Source organism: Talpa europaea (genome assembly GCF_964194135.1).
Source record: "Talpa europaea genome assembly, chromosome: 7".
In the NCBI taxonomy this organism is placed as follows: Eukaryota; Metazoa; Chordata; class Mammalia; order Eulipotyphla; family Talpidae; genus Talpa; species Talpa europaea.
The window spans coordinates 93,465,110-93,485,943 of NC_140074.1; the positions used below are offsets into that span (position 1 = coordinate 93,465,110).

The following is a 20,834-nucleotide window of genomic DNA, read 5'->3' on the forward strand; positions in this document are numbered from 1 at the left end:
AAAATAATAATAATAACAGTACAAAACACAACAAAGCAAAACCAGACAATTATAAATCAGAGACATCCTGCAGAGGAGGAGGAGGGAGAGGGGTGAGAGGGATGGAGGGAGGAGCACAAGGGACTGAGGTGATGGTGCACGGGTGCCTTGGGGAAGGAGACTCAATCTGAGGGGGTGGGGGAAGCAAATATTGTCTAAAAAAATGTAAAAAATGACAGATGTTAAAAGAAAAAATATAGTAAAGTAAAAAAAAAAAAAGATCATAAAAGATATATCCCTCAAGGTCACCTCTGTCCCTCCTCATGTGTGTCTATTAACTTGTCATTCTAGTTAATGTTACCAAAGTAACCACACTATGTACCAAAGTTACTTACTTTTCCATCAAACTACCCAAAGTAATCAGCAAAACAGAGATAAGCCCTATTTCCCCAGGTCACATTTATTTTTCTTCTCCATGAGCACAAAGACTACATTTCCCAGTCTCCCTTGCAGGTTCTGGCACCATGTGACTGATTATGGCCAATTGGCTGTATGTTTGAAACTCCCAGGCCACAGCATATAGGAAGGGTGTGAGTTCTCCATACCCTGGTTCTTCTCCTGCCTTACTGAACTCGGAGGTCTTGTGTAAAGACAGCACAGCCATAAGATGGAAACAACCTGAATCTGAATTGCCATCTGAAGGTAACTGTCCCTGAAAACCACCAGACTTAGACTTAGGTGAGGTAGGCAAAACAGCTTTCATGTGGTAAACCACTGAGATTCCCAAGTTTATGTAGTTGCCAGAGCCCACCTATCACATCTGACTCACTTTTTCAAATGACAAATATTTACTGAGGACCTTCTCTTTATACCCAACTCTGTACTAGGTGATAGAGAAAATGTGAAAATTTCCATTCACTAAGCCAATGTTTACTAAGCATCTTACTAAGCTATGGTCCCTGTCCTCAAGGTATTTAAAATCTAGATATAGAAGCAAAATGTATACTTGCTTAGTATACATTTAGAGAGAGAAAGAGAAAGAGAGAGAGAGAGAGAAAGAAAGAGAGAGAGAGAGAGAAAGGAAGAGGGAAAGGAAGGGAGGAAAGATAAAACAAGTATTAAACTACATGACTCCCTAACTAAATCAGCTCCCCCATTGATAGTTCTCTCAAACACAAATATGATTTTCTGCTGAATTTTTATTACTTATTTGTGTGATTTTTTTCATTCACATCTGCCTCTTTCACTAAACAGTTCATATCACAGATGCAAAAACTAAGCATTTTTTGTTCTGGTTTTCGGCCATTGCATTCTCAGTACCAGTGCTTAGCACACAGTAGACACCAAATATTTAATGAAAGGAGGTTTCTACTTACTGCAATATTTTTGCTCCCTTTACTATTTTTCATTAAGTTAGAAGAAAACTATTATCCTTAGGCTCACTGAAATAGAACAGCAAAGCTTTCCTGGCCTCAGAGTATCCTTTATATATTAGAAAACCTAGGAAGTTTGTTTTTCTGAAACACACATAAAAGAGATGTGACTAATTCATCTTCTCACATGAGCAGGCTAATAATGTAGGTACATATTCCTTAGGAACTTCCTACTTCTAGAGAAGTAGATTAATTACATATGTTAATAACTTTAATTAACACAAAGTGTAAATCAATGATCCTTTAAGAGTCTCAGTGCTATCAGATACAAATCAACCACGTTAAACTGAAATAAAACATTCAGTGATTTACAGTGGCGGGATACTTTTAATGTACTACTTAATATAAAGTTTTCTTTTACCCACCTTGGCTGCCTATAAAGTGATACAAAATATAAATTGGAAGTATCATACTTTTTTTTTTTAACACTTCAAAAGAAATGTGTGGGAAAAGATGTAAAGTTCGCTCTCTAAGGAAAAGTGAACATTCATTTTATCTTCTATTCTTTTGATTTTAGCAACTAGCCTGCTTAATATACCATTCCTGACACATAATGACCATCTCAACCTCTAAATAACTTCCTATTTCCTATAATCCTCAATCCATCAACCTCAGTTGATGGTGCGAAGATTAAAGCTTAGCCAATTAGCCATCCACTATAGCCAAGTTAATCACATAATCTTTGAGATGGCCAGAGCAGTGGAGTATGCAATGATTTTTTTTCTCTTACAAAGATTTGCCTAATTGTGAGACTTAGCAATTCTGTCAAATATAAAGGGCAGTAGGGTTTTAAATCAGAAGCTGTGTCACTGCTTTATAAGTCAGGGCTTATCTTCTTCTAAAAAACATTGTTACAAAGAGACTTCTTTAACAAGTTTCCAAATGCCCAGATTAGTCAACCATTGCTTATTTAGACTGAAGTCTCACATCAAGGCTTATTGCTTTAGAATAATGATCAGTAATCCAAAAGGTAAAACTAAGATTTCATCACGGATAGCTACACATTCAATTATGTGATTGCCACATGAATGTCTGTTCCAAGGAAATGCTAATCCAAACTGAAGTTTACAATACTCTCCTCTCCTTAATAAGACCACATATGAGGAGGAAGAAAAAAAGAAACAGAAATGAAGGGCTAGAAGGACTCCAGGGGGAAAGGGCTGGGGAAGAGAAAGAGAACAGGTAAAGAGTTAGGGAGAGGGCCTCCCCTGGTGGCGCAGTGGTTGAGCGCTGGGCTACAAGCTGCCCTGGGCCTCTGCAGCACAGGTTCGATCACCGGCTGCCGGCGAGGGTCCCACATGGCGCGACAGACCTCTCCTGCCACGCCCGCTGCTCCCCTCAGCAGTGTACTTCATCGGCCTGCCTGTTCTGCTCCCTGCTCTGGCTCTGGTGAATTCTCTCACCTTCCCGCACTTCTGACTGTACCCAGTGCTTGTTTAAATAAATAAATAAATCTTTAAAAAAAAAAAAAAAAAAAAGAGTTAGGGAGAGAGTGAGCTAGACAAGATTACCCCAAAGAAACAGAAGAGAGAAAAAGATGTAGGGGCACCAAAAGGACTGAGATGCTTCAAGGTTCCAAGTGAGTCATGGTCACTTGAATCTTACAATATTACAGTCAGTTATCACAAGGCTTTGAAATACTGATTAGCAAATTAACTCCAGTTCTCCACCATTCTAGCACTGAAGACAAAACATGCCATAGAGAGTATGACTCCAGCACTTTAACGTTCTGGCTTATGTGTTTCTATAGGTCATAGCCTAGGGACATTTCCATGGCACCACTCCATCATACCCTGTAACAGACAACCCACATGGATGTCAAGAACGACAAAAGCAAACAAAAATGTTTGAAGAATCCAGAGATTAGAGAAACAAACGAAAATGTTGGAGCCCAGAACTAGGAATTAACCTTGGGAAGGATCGAGGACATTTTTGTGAGTAACTTGAGATACCTAAGAAATCAACTGCAGAGAAGGAAATGAGGTTTCTCTAAAGACAGAGCTGAAAGGTTCTTGGCATTGGTATCAGAAACAACTAGGCAATATGAAAGTTAGAAGGCAAGAGGACAAGGTAAGACTGTGAACAGAAACTTGTGATGCCTACAGCTGAACTCAGAACCTTAGAAGGCTAAGTCCAAGGAAACAAATTATTAGGGTATGAGAAGACTGGGATAAAAGGGGAGGCCTCAACAATGGGTGGTAGGGATAAAAAAAAAATAACAAATGGGGTAAAAAGTAACATTTAAAGACAGGTGAGTGAAATCAGAGGCCAGGAACTGACCTCAAATCAAAGGCAATCTACTTTCATTTGCTCATCTATACATTTATTGCTTGTCTCTAATGAGTTCACAATGGTGTTTTCCTCCCTGATGAATTAGTTGGGTCAGTGCTACCTTGATGTCTTTTTCATAGCCCTTGAGCAGATTTCCCAGAGATTTTACCACAAAATATGTAAGAATGCCTTCATCTAGTATACATTTCATTATTGACCAGATTCTCCCAGAATATCACGGGACTTGCACTTTTGGGACAGTTATAGGCCAAATTGTGTCCCCACAAAAACTCACGTTGAAGTCTTAACCCCTAATGCTTCAGAATCTAATTTTTGGAGATAGGCTCTTTAAAGAGGTAATTATCTTAAAATGAGGTCACTGGGATGGGTCCTACACCAATATGACTGATATTTTCATCAGAGGCAACGTGGACACAGACACACAGGAACAACCATGTGAAGACAGAGTGAAGACGGCCATGTACAGGCCAAGGAGAGAGGCCTGGAATAGAGCAGAACAGAGCCTTCTCTCATGGGCCTCCGAAGGAATCAACCCAGTAACATCTTGATCACGGGGTTCTAGTCTCCAAAACTGTGAAAAAACATATTTCTGTTTTCTAAGTCACTCAGTCTGCAGCACTTTGTTAAAGCAGCCCTAGCAAATAATACAGATGAGACTATATAGACATATTCCTGTTAGGGTGAGTATGAGTCTAAAGCAATCCTCAACCAACAAGGATTCCCCTTCCAGACCACCTACCATTCACTTTCCTCTTTTCACCTGCAATGATTCATCCTGTTCATGATGATCCATATCTAACTCACATGGGTTTCTTACTGTTGGCCAGTCCCATGCCCCCTTATTCACCATCACTGTTTGTTATGTCAACTTTTACCTGCTTTAAATCACTCCTCAGGACTCATTTCTCTAAAGTGCTTACAAAACTTCTGGAAGCTTATTCTAAATTATTCCAAACCCCTGTCCCTGAACAAAAGATACATAAATATATATGTTTCACACAGTTTCATCCCAGAGCATGTAAGGAAGGAAGGTGGCTCTCCTTAATGATTTCAAGCCCTCCAGATTTCAGTTACCATTGCTTCATAGCTTCTAACCAGTATGGTCTCTCTCCCCATGCCACCCCCACTATTCACTAACAAGTCCGTTTTAGGCTCACCCCACAGGCCAGCCTTAAACGTAGGAGTAGAGGCAGTCCTAGTAGGATTTCAAAGGTCCTTGGTAGGCCTCCATCCAAAATGCTTCTGCCACTAACCTGCTGTTTTGCAACCATCCCAGGTCGGGTAGGTTCACCGTTGGTTCGGGCAGCTTAAAAGGGAACCTTGGAGCCCTTGGCATCATCCCCACAGGTTTTTTTAATAGTACGCAGGGGAAACAAGCCAGAAGGAGATGGCAACTTGGGCCCCCTGCAAATCTCTCTATGCCCTTTCTTCTGGGCTTTCTCTGACATTCTCTCTTGTTCTCTTCCTCTAATGGCCGATTGTAGGGTAAGGTAAAAGTATCAGGCTTTTCTGCCCTCCCACCATTAGGAGAGATGACAGAACCCTGCGGTCCTGAATGCATGCCTGATGGCGGGCACCTGGCGTAGGGTGTGGGCGGGCATATGTAGATGGGATTCACCTGGATTAAGACTGGGCTTTTTTAGGGCGGCGTCACGGGGATGCCAGCAGAAGAGAAGCAAAGAAGCAGTACGAACGGGAGAGAAGCAGAACGAACGGGAGAGAAGCAGAACAAACAGGAGAGAAGCAGAGAGAATGCCGAAGAGCCCACATATAGTGAAGACTTGCTGTGGGCTGGGAGACCTGCCAGCCTCCCAGCCCCCCAGCACCCCTGCTTGCCGTGTGCCTGGTAAATCCCAATAAAAGCCTGCAAAAGCCACTAAGGGCTCCAGGACTCACTCTCCTTTACCCCGTCTGCTCGGATCGTAGATATCCTGCTCCATGTCCTTCTGCCGTTATACCGATACTTGTCCTCTCATTGCCCAGCCATTTCTGAATGACACCGCCCTTGTATCTTCATCCTCCAGGATAAGATGTGTACTTACGCATGCCCACACCATATTCCAGGTGCCCACCATCAGGCATGCTTACCCTGAGCCCACGCCCCCAAGCGCCTTCTGCATTTAAGGTCACAGGTGATAGCCACAGAGGCCAGTGGCATAAAAGTCTGACCATCTTCATTTACTCTACACCTGCCAAATTAAAATCCATGCATTAAAATTCATTTCCTTTGGTTTAAATTGTAGGGCTCAAGGAGGCTCAGTTAAACTACCTCCAGAAGGTAAGTCACCACCAGCTATGGATTCCATGGCTAGAATTAGTGTGCAACTGTTTACTCATGAAATAACAAGGGACCACAGAACAAGATCCAGATGGGAAAATGGAGGGCAGAGGACCAGGTGCAGAACACAGAAAAAGGCTGGCCAGGGAAAGCTGGCTGCTCTCTAGCACTTGGGGGCATGACAGGAGGAACAGAAAGTCTCCAGGACATGAAGACAGCAGTGTGAGCTACATCCTAACCTGATGGTGGCAAAATGCTTCAGGAATAACATCTTGTATTTGTAAAGGTGTTAAGAGTTTATGAAGCCCTTCACATATCATACCCATCAGCTCACCTGGCTCAAACTGCAATGAAAAAGCAGACCTGCCCCCCCACACTAAGGTCAAGGATTCTAAAGCCCAGACAACTATGTGACTAGTTACCAACTTTGCTGAGTGGCTCAAACTCCTGGTCCAGCTCTTTTATGGTGAAGCATTCCCACCTGAAGACACAAATCAAGATGTGATCCGAACTCTGAGAATAACTTGTCAAATCTTGCACAAGTTATCTGACCCCCTCAGAGGCTCAGTTTCTCTTCTGTAACATGGGATGCTATGAAGAGCTGACAAATGTATATAAACAGCTTAGCATAGAGCCTGGAACACAGAACACACCCAGCAGACAAAAAAACTGTTCTCATTACTAGTATATCAGGACAGAGAACAGTGTTCTCTCCCTGCCACTTGTTAGAATCTCCTAATGAGCTGCTCCCCTACCCCTTCATTTGCTACCTAGGCCTCTCACCAGACTGATTCTCCAAGACTCTAAGTATGTGGTCCAGACAGTTTCTTTCTTTTCCCTCTCCCATTTTAATACTTGTAAGTCTCTTAGGTGACCATGATGCAAAGTGTCACAATCAAAAACAAATGACAGGAAGGAAGACAGTGCAGGTTTTCTGATCCAGCAGACCGGGTAAAGGAGGAGTCTTGGAGCCCTTGGTGGCTTTGCAGGCCTTTATTGGGATTTACCCGGTACACAGCAGGCAGGGGTGCTGTGGGGCCGGGAGGCTGGCAGGTCTCCCAGCCCCCAGCAAGTAAGTCTTCACTCTCTCTGGGTTCTCTGGTTCTTCTGCTTTTCGTTCTGCTTCTTTCTGGCAACCCCATGACACCGCCCTTAAAAGCCCAGTCTTAGCCCAGATGAATCCTGTCTACATATGCCCACACCCTATTCCAGGTGCCCGCCAACAGGCATGCATTCGGGACCGCAGGGTTCCATCATCTATCCTAATGGCGGGAGGGCAGAAAAGCCTGATACTTTTTACCTTATCCTATAAAGTTTCAGCGCTATCATGATATCATCAGCCACTGCAGCATGAGTTCGATCCCCGGGCAGGGAGGTAACCCACATGGCACTGCAGACCCCTCCTGTCTCACCCGCTGCTTCCCTCAGCAGTGTATTTCAGTACATCTGCCTGGTCTGCTCACAACTCTGTCTTGTGAATCTTCTCACTTCCCCTACCTCTGGCCTATACCCCAGTTCTTGTATGCATAGATAAATGAAATAAATCTTAAAAAAAAAAAAAGAACAAAAGACAAAGCAGGATTCCTCAAACTGCAACATGCATTCAAATCACCTGAAGATCTTGCTAAAATGCAGACTTGGGTTCAGTGAATCTGTGGTGGGGTCTCAGACTCTGCATTTCTAACACCCCTCCAGGAGACACCAGAGCTGTTCATGTACACGTTGCACTTTAAATCACAAGGATACAAAGATTCTCACAGCACAGAGGAGGATGACGAGCAAGAGGGGACCAAAAACTGCAAAACCTAGTGCATAGGCTGGTCCCTTGAACCCTTCAAATGACATAATACGGAGCAATAAACAGCCTGACACCCAGTCTCATATCAAATGGTAACTTCTGTTCACCTCCACCACTCTAAAGTAGAAGCCCATCAATGCTTTCTTTCTCCTCCTTGATCCTGGGATTCTACCTGGCTCCCCGAGACTGCCTATATTCCATTTCTGGACCAAAAAATAGCTCTTCCTTCAATGCAAAGGCCCTTCTTGACAGACGGTACTTACTTTTCACCTCGGATCCGCGAGTTCGCCTGTTCTTTTTCACCAGGCTGAGATCACCCCTCTGTCCACTTACTTCAGGCCTGTCCACGGGACTGCTCTCTGGGAGAAACACCCAGCAACACAGCACGTAGCCCCACTGCAGGCTTCTGACTTGCTTACAAACCCTACCCAGGGCATAACTCCTTACTCAGAAACTTTCTAGAAATAACTTAAAATTTCATCTCGCTTCCTATATTTCACAATTTCTTTCTAAAAGTCTTGAGTCACATGCTCTTGGGAAGAGGGAACAACAGCAAGCCGCTCACCCTCTCTGGCTGGCTTTGAGGAGAGGCTTTCAATCCTGACCGAAATCAATCCCACCTAACTGAGGTGGGCCTGGGAACCTGTGGTGAAGGGTCAAAGACCACTGCCTTTGGGGAGCTATCTTATTCCTCACCAGGAACTAGACAGTAAAAAGCTGCTCTTCACAATGAAAGAATCATCCTTAGTGGGGAAAGGGGAGAGGTGAGTTTCTAAGCTCATTTCCTTCTATGATGGTCCCCATAATGAAGTTAAGGGAGTTCTAGAAGCCGGAGGGAAGGCTAATTCTAAAGATAAAACAATTTATGGTTCATTAACCTTAATCTTCGACAGCCAGACCACTGTGCTGGCTCTTTCAATAGATCTGGTTACAAAGCAGCTGTCACATCTGTGGCTTGATTCCCTTGCTGGCAAAGAACGGGGAGCAGAACCCCACCACTTCACTCCTCTATGCTGTGTCCTTCTAGAACACATACTTTCAACATGCCAATAAGACAAAACAAAGCAAAACAAAACAAAAACCTTCATTTTCCCCATACAGATAAGTGCATGATTTAAGAGGCATTTAAATGACAGCCACACAGCAGAGAGCTCAACCAAAGAATATAAGGAAACGTTTTGACTTCAGTTGTATTCTATCTAAATGTTCTTCCTGCAAGATGGGATTCAGCTGAACATATCTGGCTTACTAAATTTAGAAAATTAATGAGAATTAAATTGATAGAAAATTAATCAAATACTATAAGTGAACAGAATATATTTTACCAAAGAAGTTAAGCCATTTAGGAAACAGCTGTAAAAGAATTTTCTGCAAAAGAATTTTCACCCACCACATAACCCCTGTAAAGGAAAATGTCATACCTGATGAGATCTGGTTCTGCACCCTCGTTCATAAAGGATGCCAGAAGTAGTCTCTCTCGAGTTACAAGATCATCCAGTAGGGACTGTCTTCGGTCTCCTTCAAGCTGAGTTCTGCAGACATTTTGTTAAGGTCCAACAGTGGGTGAGTTACCCCATTTTACCCATTACATTATTAATTGAAGTCAGTTGTGAATTGTATAGATGTTAATCAATACTATCCAGAAAAGATCTGAGCCATTTTTCTCCTTTTCCTACACTGGCCTTCAACTTCACTCATTATTCAAGTAAATCCTCACAGAGGAGCTTACATACCCACAAGATCCTTCATGATAATAGACCAGATAAATATTATTTTCCGTCTAGTAACTAACACTGAAATGATTACTCCTGTCAATTAACTAAGGTGACTCAGTGATTCTTCAGCTTTTGAGTGATTGGTGTCAGAGTTCAAGGGTATTTTCCTAGATGAGAGTACCCTAAGATACTCTGTTAAAAAAAAGGAAAGGGAGGGAGGTTCTCAATATTTTCCTCTATGTTCCAAAGTAACAGATTTGCTCTACATATTGTTACCAAGAGTTCATTATTTAAATGTTGCAGATCTTAAAGAAAATTAGAAAGAAATATTCACATTTTAATGTTATTGTAACAGACATGCCACACAAAGAATCCAAAACTCATTTGTCCTGTTTTGACTATTACCTACGGCCTTGAACCACATATTTCACTTTCTTGGAGCTATGTTTCTTTATACATAATGTCAGATAATCCCTAACACCTTTTCCAGCATAATCCATAAATTATGACTAAAAATAATAAATCAGGACTAAATGCAGTTTTATATACTAGCTTTCCTGAAGCAAACTACATGAGTTTTTCTAGACAGCATGTATTTATGTATATATGTGTGTGTTTAAAAAAACAAAGTAAATGTTGATGACAAAGAGGCCATAAAGAAAACAGTGGAGGAAGCTAACAAATACTTTTGAAAGGACACACTTGACATGAGACAAAAAATAAGCACAAAAATAAGCCCCCTGAACTGAGTTCTGTTTTTTTAATATTTAGTACTTATAAATTAATTTATAAATTATAATTAATTACAATTATATAATTCTAAATTGCATGTAATCATCATAAATATTATTATAAATTTATATATAAATATACAATTTATAAATTTATAACATAAATATATAACTTATTTATTATTTATATAACTACCTATTTCTAGTAAACTACCTATTTCTAGTAAAACATTAGTGAGACTACTGCTTTGAATTTATAGATACTTTTCTTTTTAAAAAAGTGATATTATACACTATAATATGGCCCCAAAATTTCTGAGAAATTGGCAGAATCAAGTAGTGGCATCACCATTCCCTGGGTGGGGAAACTATGGCCTAGGAAAGATTGTGTTGCTAATTTTGAACAGAAAATTCTGGCTAGCAGGTAAAATAGCAAATAAACTCATTAAAAAATTTCCCCAGTAACAGACAGTAGTTCAAAAAATCTTAAATCCCCCAAACCAATGTAGCTAAGCAGTGTTAGTGGCTTTGGATATTTAAAAAATAATAATCAATGAATTCTCTCGCATTCCAGAATGCCACACTTTCCAGCGTAAGTCACTACCACTGCTTTTCCATTTCCTACTTGACTACAGTAACTAAGTAGTGCATCTTAGAAACTATGAAGTGGCAACTGTAACTAAGAAACAGTGTGCCTAAGTACTTTCTCTGTATTGACAAATGGCCCAAACATTGGTCTTTGATCAATGCAACACCAAGAATAAATATCAATGTCTTTTAAATCAGTGGTAACTTGTCAATAAGACAGAAAAATTTTCTTCTATCTAAAAGAAACTCCTGAGTAATTTAAAAAAATGACAAAAGCTATGGCATGAATTTTACAGAACAAAATATGAGTTTTAAATTGTGGAAATTATTGATTAAATCACCACACTAACTAGTTTTGTCTTACAGTCTATGGTCTATCTGTGGTTTTGTTGGGATGTCACTATCTAACCACCCAAACACAGATTTAACTGGCAGGGGGATTTAAACATAAAAATTAAAATTACAAAGTATCATTAGAAGAAGAGATAGGAGAACTTTTTATAATCTTGGGGAAAAATCTTACGAGCAAAACTGAACACTGAGAAGTCATGAAGGAAAAGCTAAATCTGTGTAAAAATTTTAAATATCCACAAGTCAAAATGACAAGCGACAAACTAATCGCCGCAAATATTTTAAAAGGCACAAGACATAACAAAGCACAGAAAAAAGACAAACCAATAACTAATCAAACAGAAAAACTCTTGTTTTAGTGTGAGAAATGCAAATTGAAACATGATGTCATCTTCACCTATCAAGTGAGGGAAACTGAAACGGAGACTAGGCAGATTAGGAAAGGAACAGGAACAGGGTACTCTCAGACATTCTTGGTGGGAATGTAAACAGACTCAACCAAATGCCAGATTGACTTCTAAAGATTTATCAAAATTTAAAAGGCACAATCTTTCGAGAGGAATTTCTCCTGCAGACATATTCACACATCTATACAAATTAGGGACAAAGATGCTCAATGAAGCATGACTGATAATAGCCAATATTGGGACATCCTTAAGTCCATCAGTAAGGAACTAATGCAGCTCCATAACAGAATGTTTGACAGCCTTAAAAGAAAAATTAAGAGAGCTCTTTATGTACAGATGAAATGATAAATATGACCACGTAGTGATACTGATATATTGCAGCATTTCCTAAATGCTTACATGAATTAAACTCCAAAATAGTACTATACCAAAAAAATTAGCTAAACAATAAATAGCATGTTCTTGCAACATTAAAATTAAAAAACTAGATATATATAGTTGTATATATGCAGAAAGTTTCTAGAAGGATTCAAAACAGGTTTTTCTAGGTGTGAGGGAGACTTTACTTTTCATTGAGTTTTGTTTTGCTTGACTCTATCATATGCTAATTAATAAAAACACAAATTTCAGAACCCTGTGTATAGGATGCCTTTATGGTCAAGAGAATTTAATATTTATATATGTGTATTATATGTGTAAATTATATATATTTATTTATTTTACATATTCGTATCCACGCCTCAAAAATTCTGGGATGACAGGAATCAATCATCAATATTGCTGACTATGAAAAATAAGATGGAATAGGATGGAGGTGAGTGAGAGAGAGAAGAGGCACTTATTAAAAACTAATAGGGCCTCCCTGGTGGCGCAAGGGGTTAAGTTTCAAAACTATAATGCCATCCACAGCCACAGTAGCACAAGTTCAATCCCTGGCCAGGGAGCTACCCACATGGCACAGGAGACCACTCCTCCTGTCTCACCTGCTGCTCCCCTCAGTGGTATATTTCAGTTAATCTACCTGTTCTGCTCCCCCTCTGTCTTTGGTGAATCCTCTCACGGCCCCTACACCTCTGGCCTGTACCCCAGTTCTCATATGCATAAATAAATCAATCTTTAAAAATAAAACAACTAATAGCAATAGTGTATAGGTAGAAAGTACTTTTTATAAGAAAAACAAGGACAAGTTTTAAAATTGAGCAGACACCAGTTATAGATTTATACTAGTTAAGAATGGACTAACTTACACATCAATTTCAAGAGCAGTAAAACTTGGTGATTATGTTTTGAGATTAGTAACTGTAGAACACAATCACAGTCAATACCAGAAGAGGCCTTAGAGATTCCCAAATCCAAATCTCTTGTTCGCCAGACTGCAGGCTAAGGCTGAGGATGGTAAGTCAGCGGCTGGTTAAAAGCAACACTGAACAGCTGATTCTTTCTACTCTAGCTCAGGCTTTTCTAGCACATGGAAAAATAGTACTGGTAACATTAATTCAGAACAGTCTCAGAGACTTCGTATAAATCCAGGAAAACTGAAAAACAAATCAATTAGGACCACTCCACCTGTTTTATTATTATTATTATTATTATTATTATTATTATTATTATTATTTTAATCAACTGAGAGAATAGAACATAAGGAAATGGGGGGAATAAATAGATCAATGATCCTTCTGCATAATACACTTACTACATAGAGGTGGTTGTTAACAGGAGGCCAAAGAATCATCTAGGCAATGATCTCTACTGCATGAAAGTGGAATTATGGTATTGGGAGCAGGGCAGCGGGAGAGGGGGTGGAGGTGGGATGAGGAAGAAGGATAAATAGAAAATCAGGTTCACAGTCAGGGGTAAATGCTGGGACTTCCTCTCCCACCAACTTGATGAATAACCAAAGAAGGTCACAGAGAACAGACAGACAAGGAAAAGAAAGATCTAACTACCATAGCATTTTGTCATGGGTGAGCCAATTTGACCTACAATTATTCCAATTCATGGAAATATCTGATAGTAAGTGAATCTGGATCCTGACTTCATATTGCCAAGATGTGTAAGCCCAGCTTGCCTGCAGTGACCTGGTAAACACTGAAAAGATGCAGCAGTGTGAAGATGGTACTATCCCTATATGATGCCCACTCCCAATCTAGCTCCTAGATTTTGTCTATATTGGGTAGACAGCTCAGTAATTTAGGTAAGCGTTACTTTATTGGTAGGTGTTACCTTATTGTTCTGGAGAAAGAAGAAGCTTGTAGATGACTTCCTGGTGATATCACAGAAGAACTGCAAGGGCACAGTTGAAATTCGTAAAAATCAGATTTTTCTGGCTCACCTAACATATAACTTTTTTTTTAACTTAACAAACTCTACTGAATATTAAGAAGCAGGTCAGGTCCTTACTTCCTCAAAGCACTGATCACATTTTACAACTATTATTTCAATGCCATCACTATCTGTATGTTCCTTAAATGACTATAAACTCCCTAAGGAAGGACTACTTGTAAATTCTCGATGTAGCAGTAAATTTTACATGGTGAAATTAGAAGTAGCCGCTAACCTCCAAGGAGGGCTCACTATATGCAGAGTATCTTTTACACATATAGTCTAATGCCCACAACAATCCTTACAAGCCAAGTGTATTTTTATAATCCCTGTCTCATGAATGAGAAAAACAAGGCATATTCTTCTCAATTAACTTGTCCAAGGTGACACAGCAAGTGTTGAGAACTAACTTTTATTTAACACACACCATTATGGGGATCTAGTCCTATGACGTGCTGTAAGTATATTTTCTCCAATCTTCACAAGACTCTTAGAAAGTAAGTGTAATTATTCCTACTCTATAGATAATCACTAAGGCCCAGAAAGGCTAAACTTTGAGCCCTGAGGAAACAACAGTGCAGCCTCAGTCTCAGACCTTTCTGGTGCCAAGGTCAGTGTTGTTGCCACCATATAGTGGGGTCCAGACTTTTGGATAGTATGGGGCGGAAATACTTCTAAACAAATTGGGTGGAGGGGGGAGAGCTATGTAAAGTTATCAATTATATATGTTGTGAGTATTAAAAAAAAGACAAAGCTACTATCTACTTTTATAATCATGGTAGAAAAACAAGAATATTTTAACACCAAAAACTAGAAAGAACCATGTAATAGACTACAAAGTAGAACATTTATACCAACATAAAGACTATTTTAGGGCCTCCCTGGTGGCATAGCGGTTGAGTGCTGGGCTGCGAAGCTGCCCGCAGCCTCTGCAGCCCCGGTTCTATCCCCGGCCACCAGGCGAGGGTCCTACATGGCGTGCAGACCTCCCCTGCCACGCCCGCTGCTCCCCTCAGCAGGGTATTTCGTCACTCTGCCTGTTCTGCTCCCCGCTCTGGCTCTGGTGAATTCTCTCACCCTCCCGTGCTTCTGACTGTACCCAGTGCTTGTACAAATAAATAAATAAATAAATCTTTAAAAAAAAAAAAGACTATTTTGTCCTTATTTTTCTCACAATAGCTGGCACTCATGAAAACTACCATAGACAGGTGTAAAGCTTGAGAACCAATTCAGCTCTATTGGAGCTATGAGAGGCAGCCCTAAATCTATTCAGTTAGCCTCTCTATACCTGCATTCATCTGGGTCTATTACGTAGTGATTGCTGCATCTCTCTGCTGACTTCTCTATCTACACAATTTTTTTAGCCCCAATACAAAATGGAGAAAAGTTAGTTTTTTAAAAAAATATTTCTACAAGACTTCTCCCAAAATACCAAAATACTTCTGATACTGAATCATGTAAAGAGATGTTTAAATTCTCTTTAAAGTAGTGTAGTAGAGCAAATCACTGCCTTTGAAAACAAAAAAGGAAGTTTCACATAAAGCCAATTCTAAGAGTAATTTTAGTGCTGCCTGAAACTTCACATGGGCCTCCTGCAGCACACAACTTTTCTCAACTGGTAAGGCAGTTACATTCCTATCTGAGTGGTACTGTGAACAGAAGTTAATGGTTTTCAGCAAATTTAAAGCTCTCTGGCTGCAGGACTTTGGTTTATACATTGCAAACTAACTAATTCAAAGGCAGCGATCTTTCATTTTAATTTCACATTATTCTTGCCAAGAGAAAAATATTTTTTCAGGAAAGAGCAGTAACATCTTATGCCTAAAATCCATGAATTTAATTGTTTAGAAGGCATTTCAGAGGACTTATCTTTCTGGCAGCTCCTCGTGTTCTTTGGAAACTTCACAAATGCAGAAAGGCATAAATTTATTAAGTACAGCACCATAAACTCTCAACTAACAGACACACTAAGGAAATGTGGTTTTCAAATGTTCACATTAAAAAAGTCACCCAATATTAATTATGCCTCAAAAGAAAGGGATTAAAAAGTCACTCTACTGGCAATCTATGGACAAAAATATTTCTAAGAATTACAACATCATAAAGTACACCTAATAAACCACAGTGAACACTGTTTAATCTTTCTGATGATTAAGAAGATTCTTGAGGATTTGCATTATAAACAGGATTTGTCTTGGCACTCAGCAACATGCCAATTAATAGGGAATTCTAGTTGAAGACATGCCAGTTGCTAGTTGACTGTGTTATTTCTACCAAAATAGTCAGTCTTTAAACAATGGCTTTGAGGCCAGACAGCCCAGCCTTTGAATCCTACCTCATTTCCCAGCTGTGAGGTCCAGAAGTTACTTAAGCCCTCAAAGACCTCCTCAGTGTGAAAAACTCTTCTGCTAGAGTGTTGGATTCTCTTTTCAGCTTCAACAGTGACTTGACTCAGCCTCAATACTTTGTAAAGAAGGGAAGGAACAACCAAAACTAATAATTTGAGATTACCAATTACTGACAAAAATGCTCTTATAATCTTAAATCTGAGGGATAACTGCCATAGAATTATTAATAATGTTTGGGCAAGAGTTTGGGAAAGGGAAGATGCAGGGAATAGAATTAAAAAGAGGCCTTCCTAATATAGAAGCTACCTCCTTCTTTCCATTGTAAAAAAGAAACGGTCTCCCCCAAAAAACACAGGTTTATGAGCACCCTCATGGGGTAGATTATATGAAATCCATTCTTACTATGTTCCAGGAGAAATAGATCCAATTACTTGGTGAAAAAAACTACAATTTGAAAGAAAGCTATTATATTCCAGTTGAGTTTTTTATTTCTTCTAGGAAATTCTAAATTATCCACATTAGTGTCCTTAAATATTTTCACAATGTATTTAATAACTCTGGTATTTTTAAACACTTTGAGCTTAATTCAGCAAATTCTGAGCTCAACACAAAAGCAAAGTCTGTAAGATTTCAAAAGATGGTCAAACTGCAAGCATTTGGAAGAACAAAGTCAATTACTATGGCATGCTCAGGACTCTCCACAATAACTAGCATTAATTAATAGAAAAAAAGAAAAGTTCGGGCCTCCCCTGGTGGCGCAGCGGTTGAACGCTGGGCTGCGAAGCTGCCCGCAGCCTCTGCAGCACCGGTTCGATCCACCAGGCGAGGGTCCCATATGGCATGCAGACCTCTCCTGCCATGCCTGCTGCTCCCCTCAGCAGTGTGTTTCTTCACTCTGCCTGTTCTGTTCCCCATGCTGGCTCTGGTGAATTCTCTCACCCTCCCGCACTTCTGACTGTACCCAGTGCTTGTATAAATAAATAAATAAATCTTTAAAAAAAAAAAGTTCATAATTTGTTTATTTCTTGCCCTATAGGCTTAAATATTTGAAGTTGCATTGCAATCAGTTACCTTAATGGAAGTTAGCAATTGCATAGTTGTTAATATTGTGTCACGAAAAACATTTACCTTTCTAATATATGAGCTTTAGGTAATAATTTTGCACACCTTGACCTCATCATGCACAGACTTTCTCATACTTAATAGAAAAAGTGAGAAAACAACCAAGCCAATCTAAAACTAATTGAGGTCTATATATTAAGACCTGTGGATTTCGAAAAAAATAAAGTAACTCTTTATATAGTAGATTTACTATAAGGTACCAAACCATTCCAAGTGGAAGGCAAAGATACAAGTTAAATGTATATAATTGTGTAGTTTTTTTTTTTTAAAGACCCCAATGTTTCATTGAAATTAAACTTTTATTTGAAATCTAAGTGGGCTAGGTTTTTGAACATCTGGAAAGTCATGCAGCTACTCTAAATCATGGTAACATAGTCCTGATAACATGAAGGCGCCACACTTGGAGAAAAATCATTTAAGATACCTTCTATTATTTTATCTACAAAGTCATGGTCCTACATTTCCCCATATTAAAAACTGGGCAGTAACAACCATTTCTGAGATACCAAACTTTGAGTCTTTAATGTGAACCATTGACAATTTTAAAAAATGATGAGAAAAGCCCAGTTAAAAGTCAGTTTTCAAGTCACTATCACCTCAAGTTTAAACAATTAATTTAGGTAACAGGATATATGTGTTTTCCTAAATTGACCAGAATATGAATTTCTTAAAAAAGAAAGTGTTTTAATACTTGATGATGTTGGTGGCATGTAGAGATGATATCAAAACTTGCTTGAAACAAGTTCTCCCTGCACCCCAAAATTCCTAAACTATGGCAGTGTCTATACTAAAGAATGAAGCAAACAAGTCATATCTCAATAATCTCCATAAAGAAGAACAAAAAAGATGTATGGTTTTCTACTAGTATTCACTGCTCAGAAAAGAAAATGGATCATTCAAAACTGGAAACTGGAAGTAGAATCTCAGCTCAGCGTTATCATGGAAGCTGGCCTGCGGTAGCAGCGCTTAACCATCTTCAAGGCAGCCTGCACAGGTAGCGGTGCAGGGCGCTGGGCAACTACATTTCTGCCAGAGGCATTAGCTTCCTGCACTGTAAAGGGTACACCAAATAAGTTAATTCTTTCAGTATGTCTTGCTTTGCCAGCATATTCACTGTAAAACAAGTAACAGACACTTAAAATAGAAATCAAGATTATAGGCAATATTTTGGAAACCAGGTCTTCCTCAAGCTGTGGAAAAATCTGGGTGGCCCAGATTCCTTCCTTTCTTAAAATAAGACTGCTTTTCCTCCCACTCTAGGACAGAGGTGGAAATGTTTACATGGATACATCTGGTGTGTTGACACAGCTCTTAGCAATAAGTCCTTCAAAAGGGCGATCTTTTCCTTCAGATTCTGCAACAAAGTTCTGATTGTCACGGTAAGCTGAAAAGAAAAGAACACATCCTAAGTATGCTGATCCAGAGGTGTATAATCTACTAAAAATACTATGTAAATGATGCTTAACATTCTACAGTTCGATCCAGGAAGCAATGAAAGAGTTGATTAGCCTCCCAATGACATCCTCAGGTTTGTAAGGAGTCTTAATGGTCACCTGGTCCAGGCAACCTTTCTAATGTTTGCACTCACTATGCAACCTGACCAGGTGATAAGCCAGTCCACACCTAAGCACCCAAAATGACAAGACACTGTCACTTTGTCCTCACAACCAGTTAAATTCTATCCCCTGAGTGCCTACCCTCTATTTGTCTACCTTGGAGCCATGCAGGAATTTCTGTTTCCCAGTCTTTGTTCACCAGTGAAAACCCCACAAAGATTCCCTGCTGCAAGGAAGACATCAAATCCCACTGCCATTCCTGCCAGTCTTCTCTAAAAGCACTGGTACACTTTTAACCTATCTGAAAGTTGTACAGGAATATGTTTTTTATTCAAAAGGAATGCTGGCCACACAGGACAATTTTTTCAGGGGTGTGTGAATTTTCTTCAATCATTCCACAATCTAGAGGAAATTTTCATGTGTGACTCTAAGTGCCACCTTAAAGGATGAAGGGAGGGTAGGAAGAGTCTCAGAAAATCAGAAATATGAAAAATAAAATTATCCAAGGAAATTAAACATTGTTAACCATGAATAAAATTAGTTATGTTAAAAAAAAAAGACTGTCAGAGGTTTAATTTGCTACCTTATTAAAAGTAGCAATTACACAACTACAGGGGAAGCAGGTCTCCCTCCTTAGATTAGCAGGATCAAGCTAAAGAAAAACAAGAGAATGTCAGAGGCTGGCCAAGGCCTACACACCTCAAGCAACCCTCCAAGGTATCAGCAGCCAAGAAAAGTCTAACCTCAACCACTCTAATACCTCTGGGAACTATGGAAAAACCACCCACAATGTTTATGGGGAAATGCCAAGGAAAGCAGATCTCACTTCATTCAAGAAATAAGGAGCAAAACAAACAGAAAAAGCAACACACACACACACACCCCCCTCAAGCCTAAGGAGAGTCTACAGAATTAAAGACCAAAACCAATCAAGAGATGAAAGATTATGTAGCCATTAAAAAGTATGATTGAAATTTAAATTTGTTAGCAGGGAAAGATATCCACTATAATTTATCAAAAGAAAATAAAGAGGAAAAAAATCAAGTCATAAAATGAAATGTAACCCATACAGAAAAAAAAAAAAAAAAGAAAATTCTAGGAACTAAATATATCAAAATGCCAAGGGTAGTTATCTCTATGCAATGGGATGCCTTTTATGAGAAAAGGATAACTTTTATAATCAGGAAAAAATTCCCATTATTGTAATTTAAGAGATGCTCCTCAAAACACAGGAAAAGATGTTAAATCTAATCATTTTTTAAGCTAATACAAGCATAGTAACAAGCACTGACAGAGATAAAAGAAAAAAAGGAAGGTGTGTGCCAATTTCCCCTAAGGCTTATAAATGTAAATGTCTTCTAAAGGTGTTAGTAAACTCAGAATTACATTAAAAATGACAATATACCACCAACAGGTAGAATTTATCCTAGTAATTTAAGAACAATTAGAAGTTAAAACATTTAATAATAAAGCTAATAGTGTTAATAATTTAAAATAAATATGATTAATACATCATGGGAAAAGTTATTAAAAATAAAGAAAGAGAGAAAACTAAGAATGAAAACCTACTGCCTTAACTGCAATACTATGTAACTTTGGTCTTAAGTTCTAACCAATGCAATAAGACAAGTTAAATATATTGATACAAGGGCTAAGAAGATGAAATTATTATTTACCGATTGATAACAATCAACTTGGAACAGTTAAGAGAAATAACTGTAAGATTACTAGAAACAGGGGCCTCCCCGTTGGTGCAGCGGTTGAGCGCTGGGTTGCAAAGCTGCCCGCAGCACCCCCACCCCCGCAGCCCCTGTAGCACCAGTTCAATGCCCGGCCAACACCGGGCGAGAGTCCCAAATGGCGCAACAGACCTCTCCTGCTACGCCTGCTGCTTCCCTCAACAGTGTATTTCGT

The 20,834-nt window shown here is 39.3% G+C and overlaps 1 protein-coding gene across 2 annotated transcripts in view; it reads right to left on the bottom strand.

Annotated features, from left to right (window-relative positions):
• The window catches only part of STX8 (syntaxin 8), a 236,418-nt gene that overhangs the window by 200,628 nt on the left and 14,956 nt on the right, over window positions 1-20,834 (bottom strand). Inside the window, exons 3-4 of one of the 2 annotated variants that reach the window (XM_084237544.1) lie at window positions 18,654-18,748; window positions 9,202-9,312 (exon numbers count right to left, since the gene is read on the bottom strand). In XM_084237544.1, the coding sequence (XP_084093670.1) occupies window positions 9,202-9,312; window positions 18,654-18,748 (206 nt within the window). Of the gene's footprint in view, window positions 1-8,043; window positions 8,094-9,201; window positions 9,313-18,653; window positions 18,749-20,834 lie in introns of those variants that run through there. The other variant, XM_084237545.1, reaches the window with a different exon arrangement.